At 34.5% G+C, this 16,135-nt stretch overlaps 2 protein-coding genes across 2 annotated transcripts; one reads left to right on the forward strand and one right to left on the reverse strand.

Annotated features, from left to right (window-relative positions):
- The first annotated feature begins 176 nt into the window (after positions 1-176).
- Positions 177-16,074, forward strand: snz (snazarus). Its single transcript, XM_053744533.2, has 17 exons — positions 177-670; positions 1,259-1,566; positions 2,161-2,333; positions 2,768-2,954; positions 3,234-3,483; positions 4,205-4,414; positions 4,772-4,946; positions 5,393-5,553; positions 6,157-6,330; positions 6,961-7,092; positions 7,460-7,600; positions 7,979-8,109; positions 8,545-8,684; positions 9,291-9,441; positions 9,951-10,084; positions 10,781-10,929; positions 14,047-16,074. Exons 1-17 carry the CDS (start codon positions 443-445, stop codon positions 14,101-14,103), a joined length of 2,901 nt encoding a protein of 966 aa, XP_053600508.1. The 5' UTR covers positions 177-442; the 3' UTR covers positions 14,104-16,074.
- Positions 11,384-13,270, reverse strand: LOC128669610 (vesicle-associated membrane protein 7-like). Its single transcript, XM_053744536.2, has 4 exons — positions 12,812-13,270; positions 12,312-12,498; positions 11,962-12,023; positions 11,384-11,615 (listed from the first exon to the last, which is right to left on the reverse strand). Exons 1-4 carry the CDS (start codon positions 13,013-13,015, stop codon positions 11,412-11,414), a joined length of 657 nt encoding a protein of 218 aa, XP_053600511.1. The 5' UTR covers positions 13,016-13,270; the 3' UTR covers positions 11,384-11,411.
- Positions 16,075-16,135: the final 61 nt, after the last annotated feature.

The following is a 16,135-nucleotide window of genomic DNA, read 5'->3' on the forward strand; positions in this document are numbered from 1 at the left end:
TCAGCTTCATTATATATTATCTAGGTGTAACAGCTTTTAACATTAAAAATAGGTAATGACCAGATTTACAACATTACGGTTGTAATGGCCTACGTATGAAAAGATGGGATGAGACATGACATGATGTCTTGTACGTAGGTGGATCACCAGGGCCAGGGCAAATCAGTGAATATTCCTCTTTATTCATATCAATCAATGTCAACTTATTCTTTGATAGACTGTGGTGTGTATTTCAGAAAATCAATGAATGTTATTGTGAGGGTAGAGTTTATTTTCATTTTGAAGATTAATAAAAAAACAGTGAAAAAGGCAAAATATATAGAATCAATGATGTAATCTTCGTTTTAGATAATATTGATTTGGAATAATATTATAATGCTAATAATTTATTTCGTCTTAAATGAATAAATTGTAAAAAATACATTTTTATGAAAATTAAATCATGTTACTGTGGGTCATAGTTGTTACAGCCCCTTGGCTAGCAGTATCATGGTACTTTCCTTTTCTATGGGGCATAATTTACATTCAGTTACTGGCCTTGTTTTTGGGGCTAGCTGTACTAGCTCTTACTTTGTGGGGTCATATAGCAGTGTCATCTCCTCATCAGACCTCCTTATTCTTAATTGAAAAGGTTGAAAAAGAAGTGCGGCAATTTGAAGAAGTTTTGAAGGTCAGTACTGAAGTGGTCAATATTTGCTTGGCTTATAAATGTAGCCTATTTAAGAAATGGAACTTGGAAATCCATAATTTATTTATTTTATGCTTAAATATTTTCCAAACGTTCTTCATATGTTTAGTTACTGATCTCCTTATATAATATAATATAATTCTTGTCCTCATCTTGACATCTTTCCTTATTATTCAACTATTATTATAATTCCAATGCCTAAATATTATTGTGTTTTACAATTTAATTTAAGTACTTGATATATATAGGTATACTAAAAATATGAAATAATTGATGAGTTTTTGACGCAATAAATGTAATTCAATTAACTATGGATCGAAACAATTGAACTATGTAATTGCTCTTGTTCACACTTTCTTGTTGCTCGAAAAACCGAATGACATAGTGCTGAGCTGTAGCGATTTTCTGCTGCTGTGGCACACAGATGTATGCTCTGTTTTAGGCAAAGTGTAAAATATTTTTTCTAAATCGTTATTTGTCACTGAATGTATCTATATGTGGTACAGATAAATAAATAAATATTTTTATCTATCTATCATATACCATTCATTGTTGTGCTCTTTTTTATAGGAAGATTTAGGGAACTGGCCAATGACAACAAAAAAAACTCATCTGCCGATTATATTTGGAAGGACTGTTGATAGTCAACTACAAATGTTGATTGACTATGTTCTGAGAGACTTTGTGACTAAATGGTTAAAGGACTTCTCTCACAAGCCTGAACCAGTGGTGGACAAGTTTAAGGAAAATGTTTGGGGTGCTATTCAAAAATTGTATGAGAGACTCCTTAGAGTAGATGCTGAGAGGCTTCTTGCCAGTGATATGGTCACAAAGATTACACAGCATTTTGAGCGAATAAGGATTGCCCGTAGTTGCGCGTAAGTAAAGTTTGTTTTCAAAGTGAACACTTTCATTTTTATTTCCCTACCATACTACACCCTAAAAGACAGCTTTATTCCTATCTTAGGAGGTAGAGAATATTCCACATTAACTTCTCTGTGTAATATTCTCTGCATATGCTAACTTTTCTTTGTAGTACTATTCATGCGTCGAATAGTCAAATAAATTATACTTATAAATGAATGAAGGCCTAAATTACCCAATGGACAGGGATGGATAGTGAAGTAGATGGGAAGCTTTTGCCCAGCAGTGGGACACCACAGCCTACTAAAAAATGTAATGTAAGTAACTATAGTAAAATGTTTATTTATAGGTGGCAAATAACTATGTGCTTAATGGTAGATGTAAACTAAAAAAAGAAAAAATTAACATGTGTGAAATTAATAAATATGTATAGGTATCTGTTTTCTTTTTCGCTTAACCCCTCGGTGGACATAAGACTACTATAATGTACAGCACTTATAACAATAAAACTTCTGTGCCCCATGTCTGCTGTAATATTTTTAATTTTACATAGTCAAATATGAGTATATTTAGCACAGCTTTTCAACATGATAATAATCTTGTTATAGATTGGAACTAAACCAAGCACCAGTTTTTGCCCTGTCACCGCACCTAATGTCCTGTGAAACGGAACTGCATTACTTGCGCCAGATCAGTGAGCTCATCATTATGTTCCTGATGCCTCGCTGCTATTCCCTTGCACCTGCTTCACATCTCATGAGAGAGATTTTGGCATGCAAAGGTAAATTATTAGTAATTGATATTCATTATTTATTACAATATGTTTACCACATTTTTTAATGTAATAGAAAAAAAATATTGAATATTATTAGGCACCTATTTTGAATATATAATTTCACTCCAGCTTCTTTAAAAGTTAGATTTTAAAAAGCTAACAATAGTTATTTTGAATGTAATTTTTTTGTGTAACCAATATAAATTTTTATAGTATTATTACTAAGTAGTTTTAACTTTGAGATAAAAAAATGTAACTAAAACTTAAGAACACTATTCCTCTTTCTAGACATTACAAATATTACATAGGTTTATCCAATTTTTTCCCAGCTATTTAACCCCCTGCTGGCCAAAGGCCGCCACTAATTTCTTGCATACATATCCTTGGTCTTATCCCTCAACTAGTCAAATGCCTTAATATGATTTGTAATTCTTTTTCAGTTTTACAACCAGCAATAGATTTAATAACAGAACCAGATCACATTAACCAAAAGATTATACAATACTTAGAGGCTCAGAAGGAGGTAAACGCCATGCACTTGCGAACCCACGAGTACGCAAAGACATTTGAAGATTACATAAGACTAATTAACAACTGCAATAACGTTGACACACTGAAACGGTTACGGTAAGTGAATATTGGTGTTCAGCTTGCCTCACATTACTTTTTTTTAACTAACGATGTACTTACATTTACAAATGGCTATTACAATTAATATTTTACAGAGAATATTGCTAGTACATATGAACTTATAGAAAAACTGCTCTTCTAATATATAATTTATTTATTTATCTTAGACTTAAGCTGTAAGAGAAAACTGTCTAAAAAATGTACCTTAGTAGGTAGGTACTTTTGAAAATTATATCGTAAATAAATTTTAATAAACATAATTGTGTAATTTTTTAGATATGATATTGTAACTCAAATAATGCAAGCGACAACCCTACAAAACGTGAAGCGAGCGAAAGGGATAGATATAGAAGAGATAGAGAAAAACAACACACAGCATAATATTAGTCGCCAACAGATTTCTGATGCTAAAAAACTCAAGAAGTACATTAGTCAGCTGACCATAGCTAAGGAAGAATGTGAAGCGGCCTTAAGAAAACTGGGGTGGGATGGTGCTTTTCCTACCGTGGAGTCTGGTAACAATAAGGTACCTATGTATTTAATTTTTGATGATTTCTTAAATACACGTTAGGTGATTAAAAAAAATATTTATAAGCACAAAACTTTCCTCAATATTTCGTGTTCACTCAAAATTTAGGAAAAGAGATTTAGGACAGAATATCTGTTGGCGCCGGCAGTGATATAAGGGAATGCAATTGAACCCAAGGGGGTTCAATTGCACTCCCTTATATCACTTATGAACAGGGGTTAAAAAAAAGAATCTACAGAAGAAAAAAATCCATATTCTTACATGACTGAATCAGTGGGACCCTCACAACTCTAGTTATCCACATTTTTAGTTCTTATTGCAATGATATTGATTAGTTATATGTGTAAATGCAGATGCACCTCTGAAAATAATCCTGGCGGCGCCCATGATAATATAAAGCCTGGAAATAAAAATTTCTGAAAATTGTTACTGGAATATATACCCAAGCTGCCTGCTAATATTTTTTGACGTGACAACGTCTTAAATTAGGTTGCGGCTGGGAGTCACTTATGAAAAAGTGTAACGCCCGGTAACGTTACGATGAGTCACCGAACGAGAGAGAGGCCCGCCGAATGCCTTGCGTCTCTCTCCCACTCAACTATGATCGGTCTGCCGCGCGCGTAAAAAGACGTTGTCACGTAAAATCTTCGCCCGTAAAACCGACTTTACAGGCAACCATTTTTTTAAACTAATTAACACTTGTTTTTACGAATTCCAGACGCTACCACTACACAAAGTGATGGAGAGTGTGACCGGCCGTCGATACCTGTCGATGTTCCTGGAGACGATGTGTTCTCAAGGGCTGGTTGGCTTCTGGACGGCTGTGGAGGAGCTGAGGCACAGCCCCAGCAGCAGCTGGCACCAACTCGGCGCCGAAATCTTTTACACTTACATCAGATCTCCAAGTGCTGAGATTAAAGTAGATAAGGTAGGTAAGCGGACCCTGGGCTCCGACGCTTAAAGGTTGAGGAAGTAACCGGGAAAATACTCAGATGATAGAGAGAAGGTAGGTTACTACCTACCTTTTTAAAAATATATTCATATGCCTGCCCCATACTATCGACACGAAAGCGTGCTTTTAAGCGCAAGCGATGTATGGCGAATCCTAAATAAAGTAAATAGGCCTCCACTTGCATTCAGTGAAGGAAAATCGATATTTTATCGATATAATTACGATTCGATAATCGTAATTATAAGTAATTTCCATAGTCCATGGACACTAACTCAATAAGATTCACACTTCATCCCGCGAAAGTAAACACGCAAATTATACTGAATATTTCAGGAAACCAGAAAAAGAATGGAGGGGTTTCTGTTAGGGGACATGGGACCAGAAGTATTCTACGAAGTGCAGGACACAGTAGTCGACACGATACAGGACAAATACTATTCTTCGTTCCTCTTGAGTGACCAGTACACAGCGTTAGTGGCTGAACTTGCTACTGAGGAGGCTAATAAAGGTAAATAATATGTGAAATTGTGAAGGGATTTTTACGAATATTGAAATATATATCGCAGAACATTTTATATTTAGCGCGAACTTACTCACGCAAATTATTCATTCACCGAAAAATTTTGAACTGTATATGTAGTATGTGTAGTGTATTAGTAATTAGTAAAGTGGAATTATAACACGGCGTAGAAATTACGCTTGTGCGTTCAAGCGGTAAATATATATATGGACAAAAACCACAGATTGAGTTAGCGAAGTTCGAGACTTGTGTTATAAGACACTAACACAGCGATGCAATACTATATTATTTTATAACATGTAGATATATAGATAAACATCCAAGACTCAATTTGAAAAAAAAAAAAAACATTTTCTGTCCTAATCTGACTGGGGATCGAACCTGGGATCTCCAGTGTAGCCACAGAGGAAGTCAAAGATTTTTTTTCCTTACAGAAATAAACTCTGAGCGCTCGCCTATAGAAGACCGGCAGTTGTCCAACGAGTCCGTGTCGTCGGCGGAGAGTGTGTCGGGGACGCTACACCTCACTGAACATTCCACGTACGCGCGCCGGAAATTGGACCAGCTTCAGGAGAGACACAACAATAAGATTCAGGTAAATCGTTATATATTTTTTTATTAATAATTTGATTGCATATACCTCAACCTAGTTTGATGGGATGCGATTAGGCTAAGCTACATGCAAGCTCATAAAATGCCTATTCACTCTTGCCTTGGCAATGCTATTGTTGCTTAAGCCATATGTCCCTTAATCGCCACGCACAACTTCTACGGTATGATATGAAGTGGTCCTATTCTAAGCAGAATCAGACGATACGCTGGAACAACATGCCACGCCAAGAAATGGCTTGTTTATTTGTACATTCAGCATATTCTCAGTACGACATAGTGGTAATATTATAGTATAGTATGAACACAACATTAAAGTAAATATACAATGGCGGATTTATTCCATTAAAGGATTTCTTCAACCAGCGATATTTTCATATAATTTGCTCCATAATATAATTCTACTAATATTATAAATGCGAAAGTTTGTATGTGTATGTATATAGTACGTATGTTTATTACGATTGTTTCTGAATTTGATACACGCGTAGAATATGACCTGGAATAACACATAGGGTACTTATTATGCCGAAATAGCCACCGGCGCGAAGCCCCGGGACGCAACTAGTAGTATATGAATAATGTGTAGGCACTAGCGGCACTGCGCGCGTCGCTGAAGCCCGACTCGCGCGCGCTGGCGCTGCTGGCGCGCGCGGTGGAGCGCCTGGCCACGGAGCGCCTGCGGCTGGAGGCGCACCTCGCGCGCACCGACACCTGGGCCGACCATCTGGGCAGTTGGCGGGCCTCCGTCCACAGCGCGGAGGTGTTTATTTCATATATTCTAATAACACAGCAAATAAAAGAAACTAGTGTATACAGTAGTATATTATATCTTGAAGTTTGGAGATTTTGTCTAATATTCTTAAAACCTTTGACTTGATGTAGTGCAATGATGACAGTATCGAACTTTGAAAATAAAACGATACCATTGGATATAAATTTATACACTGACGAAAAAAAAACTATCATATTATGACTTTAACAAAAATATATTTTAATAAAAATATATAATGCCGAATCTTATTTCAGTTGTGATATGTTGATATCAAAATACTGGCAATTTTTCGAGACTAGCGCCACCGCGGCGGCTGTTACAGCATTAAAGAAAAAGAAAACGCGAGTAACCTAAGTTATATTTTGTAATGTAAAAAATACTTATAGGTATAATTCCTATTCTGACCCGTGGAGAAAAGTTGTTCTCCCGAGAAAAATTGAATGGGACTTGATACAATTTTAAAGATAAAAAGCTGAAAATTGGTAAACATACTCGTCATCGTTTTCGTCATCACTCGTCGTACCTCAACATCGTTTTACTTAAAGATGACCGAGATTTTATTATGAAATTTACGCGGGCGAAGCCGCGCGCAAAAGCTAGTGTTATATAATTTGTCAGGTGGTAGAAGAGAACAAACCGCCTCAGTTCGTGATAGTGGTGCACATGGCGGCGGCGGAGGCGGGCGACGACGAACGCCCTGAACAGATCACCACGGGCTGGGTGCTGCTCAAGACGCTCAACGAGTTTCAAGTCAGTACACACGATATTAAACCTTATTGTATACTACTAAGATTGATATTCCGCTGGAGCGTTGATACTGTTGGTAGTTGAAGAGTCGAAGTCGTGACACGTGATACTAAACCTTATGATATGACATTAAGATTCATATTCAAATTCAAGAATCAAAGGCATACACATGCAACTATATTGAACAAGTAGCTGACACGTGCAATATTCTAACAATAATCTCGAAGTATGACTTCGAGATTGCCCTAAGTGATGTAAAATTCAGTAGAAATATACAAATCGAAATGGTTTTACATTTTGAGAAATTAAAAATTATGTCAAGATAAGGTGGACGATATTAAGAAAATAAAATATTTATCTTTGTTTACAGGAGTTACATCGAAAGCTTAGGCCTATGTGTTCAGAATTAAAAAACTTGGAGCTGCCGTCGAATTCCTTCAAATTTTTATTTGGGAAAAACGATAAGAATTCCTTGGAGAAGGCAAAACAGTTAATACAGAAATATTTAGAGGTAGTAACCAAAATATACTTGCTATCTTATTTCGTTGCTATATTGGTTCCTTCCGTGGTAGGAAGTATTTTGATTGTTTTTCATACATTTTTTTCTCCAATAACAGCCTCTTATTTGATGTTAAAAAAAATCGTAGTCTGTAACCTAAGTCTAAACTATATTCAGACGAAAATTTATTCGCAAGATTTCCTCGAGTAAATCTTTCACAATATTTTAGAAAAGGAAACAGGATTTACATAAAATAATAAAATTAAATAAAAAACAAAGTTTACTTATTGTGGTTTATTAATAATATCCATCAGTATTATGACTTGTATACTAGCTTTTTTCTTTTCTTTTCTATACCAGCCTTGGGTTAGCATTGTGTATTGCTTTCAGTTTGTTTTAGAAGACGACAGACTGAACCAGTGCGAAGCTTTGTATACATTCCTCAACCCGAGTACCGAGTATCTGAAGCAAGGAGACTTGCCTAAGAAAAATAAGTTCTCTTTCTCTACATTATTTAAAAGGTATTGAACTTGAAGAATATTTCCACATCTTTTCCTTTCACGGAGTAGAAATTCATATTCATTCATTTGCCAACCAAGCGGGCGGTGAAGTCACAGCCAGATCTTCAAAGTTCTAAGGTTTATTTTTACGCTGACATCAGGCTTCGCGGCGTCACATCTTCAAATGTTTTCCTGAAGGTTGAACTGGTAGAGAATACTTGTAACATTAAGTTCGGCCCTGGTACCTTCATAGTAAATAAAGTTGAAATAAATAAATGAGAGATGATGTGGGATCGAATTGAAGAGTCAATAACTATTACTTTAATATAATTTAATTTGACTTTTTTAAATGAAATCCAATGTTCACAAACTTAAATGAAAATTTGTTCTTATTTAATAATGTTCTCTTTAAGTTTAATTGCGATTATATTTATTTAATTAAATAAATTTCAACAGTAATAGTAGCGAAGCAACGAACAGATCGTCCCAAGAGAAAGACATGTCGTTCACCCATCTATCCGCCGACGAAGATGAGATATCACTGTTATTGGAAGGCAACGGGGACCCTGCAAAAAGCATGACCAACTCTATGCGTGGTGAGTCATATATTTCTTTGGAACTAGTAACTTAACGGTTGTTCTGAAAGGTTAACTTTCTTGTGGTCAGATTTTATTCAGGTCGTCTAAAGACATCTGATATGAATCTAGTGGCAAATAGTCGCACACATACACTATTGAACTAAGTAAATAGTCAACAAGTGTTCAGGTTTCCTCACACGGTTTTCCTTCACCGGAAACAAGTGGTGATTTATAAAAAAAACTATCCATGAATCAGATTGGTATACGATGATAGATGTGGTACGTGCAGGATTCTAACTTGGTGTCTTCCGATCATAACCATTCTTACACTGTTAAATGTTGTGTACTTCTTCTTCACCGAACGGCGTTACAACCCTTTGTGGATCTGGGGCCTCTTCCACGAGATTCTTCCACCGATGACGCTCCCTCGCATCCTTCTTCCAGTTTTTAAATTTACTAATTATACTATATTAATTTATTTAATTTAGATCTTCAGCAATACAGTTCTTTGGCAGACCAAAAACAACCTAAAGGCAGAGCCTATAGGTCGTTTTTGGTGCGGCGTCCATTTTAAAAATGTTGTTCCATTCCAAAACTTCCATCATCAATAAATACGAACCCTAGGTGCTGCCGCAATGGGTGAAGAGCGAGACAGCATAGCGGAACCACTATACGCGTTGCTGAGTGAAGTGTTCGACATGCGCGGCGTCTTCCGGTGGCTGAGGAAGACCCTAGTCACGTTTGTGCAGATCACCTACGGCAGAACCATAAATAGGTAAACATTATGGTATATAACCTCTCAGACTTCATGTTCCCGGTTGCGTTCTAGGTTATGAAGCCGCGAAGCCCGGGGTCCAGCGTAAATAAACCTTAATTTTTAAGATGCGTTTGTAGTTTTAAAACTGCCCGCCTGACGCCTGACTGACGCACTGACATCAACCCTTCTTAAGAATGTCATTGTTGCCTTTTAAGATGAAGTTGTGAATTTATAACCAGCCGCCTGATTGACGTCAACCCTCCTCGGGAATATTATTTGTTTGATGTTGCCTATCAGGTACCTAGGCTATGTGTCCCTTAGTGGCCTCGTATTGCATCCACGGGTTGATATGGAGTCCTATCTTGGAATGGAACTACACACGCTTCTCTACCTATTTTGTATTTATAGGTATGCGATATTTATTTGACATTCAAAGGTTAAAAAACCTATTGGAATCTATGGTTTGATTTGTTAAACTATATCAAAAGTATTATAAAAAATACTAAATCAATTTGCTTTTTGTACAGGCAAATAAAAGAGACAGTGTCATGGCTGTTCTCGGAACAAATGCTGCACTACTACGTGAGTGTGGTGCTCAAGTCGTGGTGGCCCGGCGGCGCGCTCAGCGAAACTGTGCACAGCCGCAATGTGCAGGACAGAGGTGAGCGGGAACCACACATTGATCGCATAGGTAGCTGGTAATAACTAACCTTCTACGTATCATTTTTATGTTTGATTTATAAGCTTTGTTTATTTATGTTGTTGTGTGCAAGCTCGTACAAACTTTTTCTTAATAATGTCCATATAAATTGCCCATATTATTGGTGCAAGACCAAAAAAACTTTCATTGTCATCATCCTTACATATTATAAAACAAAGTCCATTGCCACGTCTGTCTGTTCGCGATAAACTCAAAAACTGATGTATGGATTTTCACCAATAGATAGTGTGATTCCAGAGGAAGGTTTAGGTGTATAATTTATTATGTTTTTACACGTGCGAAGCCGGGGCGGGCCGCTAGTACTCGTATAAATTGATGAATGAATGGACCTTTTTTCAAATTTAAATAATTAATTCCGAAATTAGACCTTCACACTTAAATTTTTGTATTAAATAGTTATTTCTCACAAGCTACAAACTACTGGCATATCGGAACGACCACTGTTGAGAAGAAATGTCGAAAGAAACTCATTTGAACAGTGTTGGTCCCTATCATGCTAGAAGGGCTTACAATTATTGTTTCTTACAATTGTTTTTTTCTAATAATACATAATGTATATAGTCAAAAAGTATATCAAAACAGGTTATGATTGTGATCCGTGTGCTGATAAAAAAAATAGTCCATTCATTGTCACAGAGCACACGCGAACACTAGCGCTGCAGCAGCTGACCGAGAGCGTGATGGAGACGCTGTCCTCGCTGGTGGGGGCGCCGGCGGCCGCGCGCGGAGCACACAAACTGTTCTACACTTTGCAGAACACTACTCACAACAAACAGTTGTTCTATGTGAGTGTTGCTTGTGTTTTAATGCTTGCCTAAAAGTACTGTAACTGCAGCTATATTGCGTGAAGGAGGCCTTAAATAATGTATTATGCATACATGCACACTTTAATTAAGTTCAACGCCCTCTAGTGGCAGTAAAAGTAATGCTAGTGTTAGCAATACTCACTCGACAATAAATTTTCTTCTTATCCTAAAGGTAACTGGTACATAATGCTATTTGCGTTTATATGTGATGTATAAAATAATGCTAAGATTGCTCTATGTAGATACTGAATAATTGCATGACCGAATATTGAACTCACGAGAGTGTTGCAAATAAATCACTTTTAAAAATAGCTTTACTTTGTCACAAGTATTTTTTATACGTGACGTTCGTTTTCCTGCTCTTCGCGGACATATTTCACATGTCAATTAACTGTAAATTTATTCGCACATTGAACATTCAGATTCGAGGTTTACAAAATAACACTAAGAAATATTTTATTTTACTCAGTTTTATTTCTTACAAAACGTATAAAGTATATTATAAATATGCATGTTATGATGACGCAAGTCATTGGTTCTAAACTGTAAATACTAAAACCTAAAATAAGAACTAAAATTACTATAACGGTTATGTATAACATGCTTCTGCAATTCTTCCTTGAAATCTCGACTTTTTCTGGCGTTTTTCTTACGTACGAAATAGTCTGAAAAAAGAAAGGTTTTTTTATTACATTTTATAAGAAATATAATCTGGCATAGGGCTACTTTATTATACCAAAATATATAAATACATAAGGAAACCTATTTATTAATATAATTTGAGACTTTCGACTAATATGATTTTCACGATCATCGCGTATTTTTGAAGTAGGTATCTACATACTTGATTGATTGGTAACATATAGATGATACGTCCACAATGCAGAATGTGTGTGTGTTTCCTGTTTTGTATTTAGTTAACCTTGCTGCAGACTTCCTCTATATAATTTGATGATAGTGGATATTCTATTCAAGCAAAAGTATAACATAAAAAAAATAATTTGTACTTACACTGAAATAAGTTAAATTTTCCGTGTTATTAATCAATAGTATTTTTTCTCCCAATATTGTTTCTGTGGAAAATATTTAAGGTTCTGTTAAAAACAAGCGTATGATGAAAGATCTATTTGCCGGTTTAAAGACTGTAGGTAAATTTAAAATATTAAGGAATATAATGTTATGCCTAATGCTACTGAACAACTACTACACTTTGTAAAAAGTAAAAACAATTGCTCAAACATTAATTTAACACTAATGATAAATTAATCTATTACTGAAGTGAATAATTAATATTTAGCAAATAAAGACAAAGTTTATTTGTTTTATGAAAAATTAAAAATAATAATTATGTAAAACTTTACCACTACTATCCACTCCAATACTATTTAATTCGTCAATTTCTCCCTGCCTTATCGTGATAGTGTTATAGTCTTCACTGTATCGATACATTTCAGCTGCTAAGATGTCAGCGAAATCATCTTTGCCTCTTGATTTAAATTTTCTTTGAATTTCGTTTAGGAATAAAAATGCTCTGGAGCGTTGGCATCGCTGAGAAAATTTAACAGAAATAAAATTATTTATTCAGAAAGATCTTAACTTTTATACGTCATATTCTAAATTAATCATATTTACTAAATAAACATTTCCAATACATAGCAACCAGAAGGAACTTTTGCCAATCGTAGGATATAAACGGCTAGGTAAAAATGGCATCGAAATTTCACAATTACTTGTTCGACAATGTACATATTTCATTTTTCCTCTAACAAAGTGACATTCCCAGTTGTTATTACAACATAATGTAAGTCGCGTTCGTGTACCTAAGTCGGTATAATCAATCACTCCATAAAAATATTCTCACCTTGTCCGTGACGCAAAAATAGAAATAAACATCTTCTATGATATAGTGGAACAAATAATGTCCATGGAAATATGTCATCTTTCCTCTCCCGGATGGAAGTCTCAACATCACCTCCTCTATTATCTCCGTGAAGTTCCCATCACAAGAAGCATATTTCGATTTTATAATTTTATCACAGGCTACAGCACTAAATAGAATAGGCATATTGTTTTTTATTATTTCTCTGTTTTATATCACATTGATTATTCAAAACAATTTTAGGTCACCATTTGATATGAAGTGTAGTTATAATATTACAAAAAAAATTTCAATTGTTTCACATCGCGTAATTTAAATTAAAAAATTTAAATAGTTTCAAATATTGAAACTTGCTAAGCTTTTATATAAACTTTGTAAATTTCTAAAATTTATTGTTGTACTTTTTCGAACTTTCCAAGCACTCTTACACCCAGCCTACACTTCTATACTAATAAAATCTCGCGAAGTTCAACTATTCCGGTATCTCACGCCTACGCGTATCCCGCCGATTTGAGTATCTGTTGCCCAATGACATTAATTAATGATTTTACACTAGACTAGTGCAATCACTTTATAAATAAATCTTCCTTTCTAAAATCTATGCCAAAATTCTTAACTACGTTATTTTTATATATAATATATAAATTTCGATATTCCCACAGGATCGATTAAAATACTGAAGGAAAGTTGTTATCTAGTTTGTAAATTTTATTTCAATTACTTGAACGACCAATTTTTTGACAATGCTGTAATAAAAAACGATTTCAAAAATATGACATCAATTTTGGGTATCACAGTCCAGTAGCAGTGGAACATTATAGGTCTATGTAACTCATAGTTCCTATCACAAAGATTTGCGTGCGATCATGTTCGTATTCTAAAATTATTAGTTTGTTGGCGCGGAGAAGCATTCCCGCCACAATGTCTCCGATACTCAATCGATGCGATCTCGCGACAACTGCTCGAGAGACAGCACTTCCTTATTTTTGGCGCTAAATTGATGTCAGTTCTGTCTATCCATAAATTCATTTGTCTAATGCAATGGCTGTGTTGTTTGTTTAAATTGATTCCTAATAATTAGGATCTACCTTTGAAACATTGAAATGGAAAGCATATGATGTCTAGTAAGCTAACTTTTTCTGCATTTTCCACATTTTATTTATCCAACCCAGAATCACAATAAACTTAATTTTAACCTAGTTATTTCTTTATTTCAGGAACTATTTGAACTTGTGCTTATGGAAATATTCCCGGAGCTAAAAAGATACACTTGAAGTTAGCCCAGTGGGTAAGAATCACAATAGATTTACGAATATAATTATATTGAACTGTACAGGGATTATATCTGAAAGTATCGGTCGAAAAGTATTTTCCTCCTTATATTTTGATACTCTATAAGACATTCCGTTTTGTATATACTTTATATATGCGACTGAAGATCTTTTATAATTTTACAAATGAATATAAAACGTTTTATAAAGTTGTTTTCCGTGTCACTGATCTCATTTTTTGTGTTATGTAGTGAATGAGTCTCCGTAGGTATCTACCTAAGTTTTTGTAGACGCGACAGACGCTATGGATAGGAATTTGTACATCAGGTAAAACAAATAACAACGTACGTAGATAAACTTATGAGTGTGCTTAGATGTGTGATCTTGCGTGCCATAATATAATATATAACATAGTAAGATATAACAGTTACTGTCTAACATATCTTATAAAGTGTTGCCGAACTATCGATAGTATCGATACTATAGGTTGTTTCAGACTATCGATACTCTGCCAATTTGCAACAATAAATAGTATTGTGTTTGTTTTAACAGTAATAATGATCGAAGATAGTTTAGACTGATATATAATTTTATAAACATTTTCTGTCGATGTGGACATATATAATAAGTGCTTCAATATGTATCTAAATAAGGAAGATCGAAAAATAAACCAGTATTTTTAAATGGAATATAATATAAAGGAAGGATAGTATTTATACTATCGATAGTAGAATCGATAGTCGACTATCGATCGGCAACACTAATTTAAAATAAAAATGGAATTAGGCATTGTATTGTTTCCCTTCAGGTTGTTGTACTCGTAAGTGTGAGAAGTCAATACTCCGGTTCCACTAGCATTTATTATGAGCTTCTTTGGTGCGTCTATAAGTATGATGTCATAGCTCTTTGTGAGTAGATCTTTGTTAAGCCAGTGTCGGCCAGTGTTCTTATAATTGTTGTTATATGTAGCACAGTAAATACGAGAGAATGAGGCCTAACTTATGCAGGGCGTAATTTTATACTTTTATCGACGATTTTCTTTTTGTGATTTTAAAATTTGTATATTGTTCTGATATTGAGATTCTAATATCGAATATGAGACAAACTGATACCTGATATTAGTGCCACAAGCAATATTATTAATTTTTATGTGGATTGTACACTCGACTATTTTCTAGATTTTCCGTTAAGCAGACTGTGCCAAAAACATACACGGTTCTTTTTTTGGAAAAAGTTTTAATTCTAGTCAGTCAGAAGAATTCTAGTTATAATTAAAAATCGCTTTTCGTTTAATACAGGTGTCGTCCTAATTAAATATCCTAAACGAAGTCAATGACTATCGTCTATATTCATAGTTGTTTTGGAATCTCAAAAAATTATAACAATTGTTTTTATCAAGTCTTTGTCCCACCTCCACAACGTTTTCTAGTCTTTTGTTAGTTCTTATTTTTTCTAGAGAATCATTGATTCTCACAGAATGTGCATGCTCTCTTCATTATCGGTTATAAAAAGTACATAATAAGTTGTTACGAAAATAAACCTCATGAATCCATAAGAAGTGAGATTTAGAATTAATTTTTCACAAGTATTAAATACTTGTGTAGTTAAAAAATAATTGTAATATAAAAGAAATACGTTAACTCTTAAATTATCTCTTCGTTATTAGACCATTTTTTTTTTTATTTCCACTATATTTATCTAATGTAGTGAGAAGTTACCTTTAAGCACAAAATTGTGAACTCTTAATACACGCTATATTTTTATTTTGTACTCTTTTACCGAAAATTTACATATAAAATCACTCGTAAGATATAAAAAGGCGTTTTAAAAACATTATACCAGTCTGTGTTGAAGCTATCTAATAAGCGTTATATTTGCTGTTGTTGACTAAGGTTATTGATTTATCTATGTATGATATTAATACTTAACTTTAGTGTATGTTGAATGAAATAAAGTATTATTATGTAAAAGAAATCTATTTTTATTAGCACACATTGAAACTATTATCCTTCGTACTTTGTCTAGTTACATTGGA

The sequence above is a fragment of the Plodia interpunctella genome, chromosome 4 (assembly GCF_027563975.2).
Source record: "Plodia interpunctella isolate USDA-ARS_2022_Savannah chromosome 4, ilPloInte3.2, whole genome shotgun sequence".
Lineage (NCBI taxonomy): Eukaryota > Metazoa > Arthropoda > Insecta > Lepidoptera > Pyralidae > Plodia > Plodia interpunctella.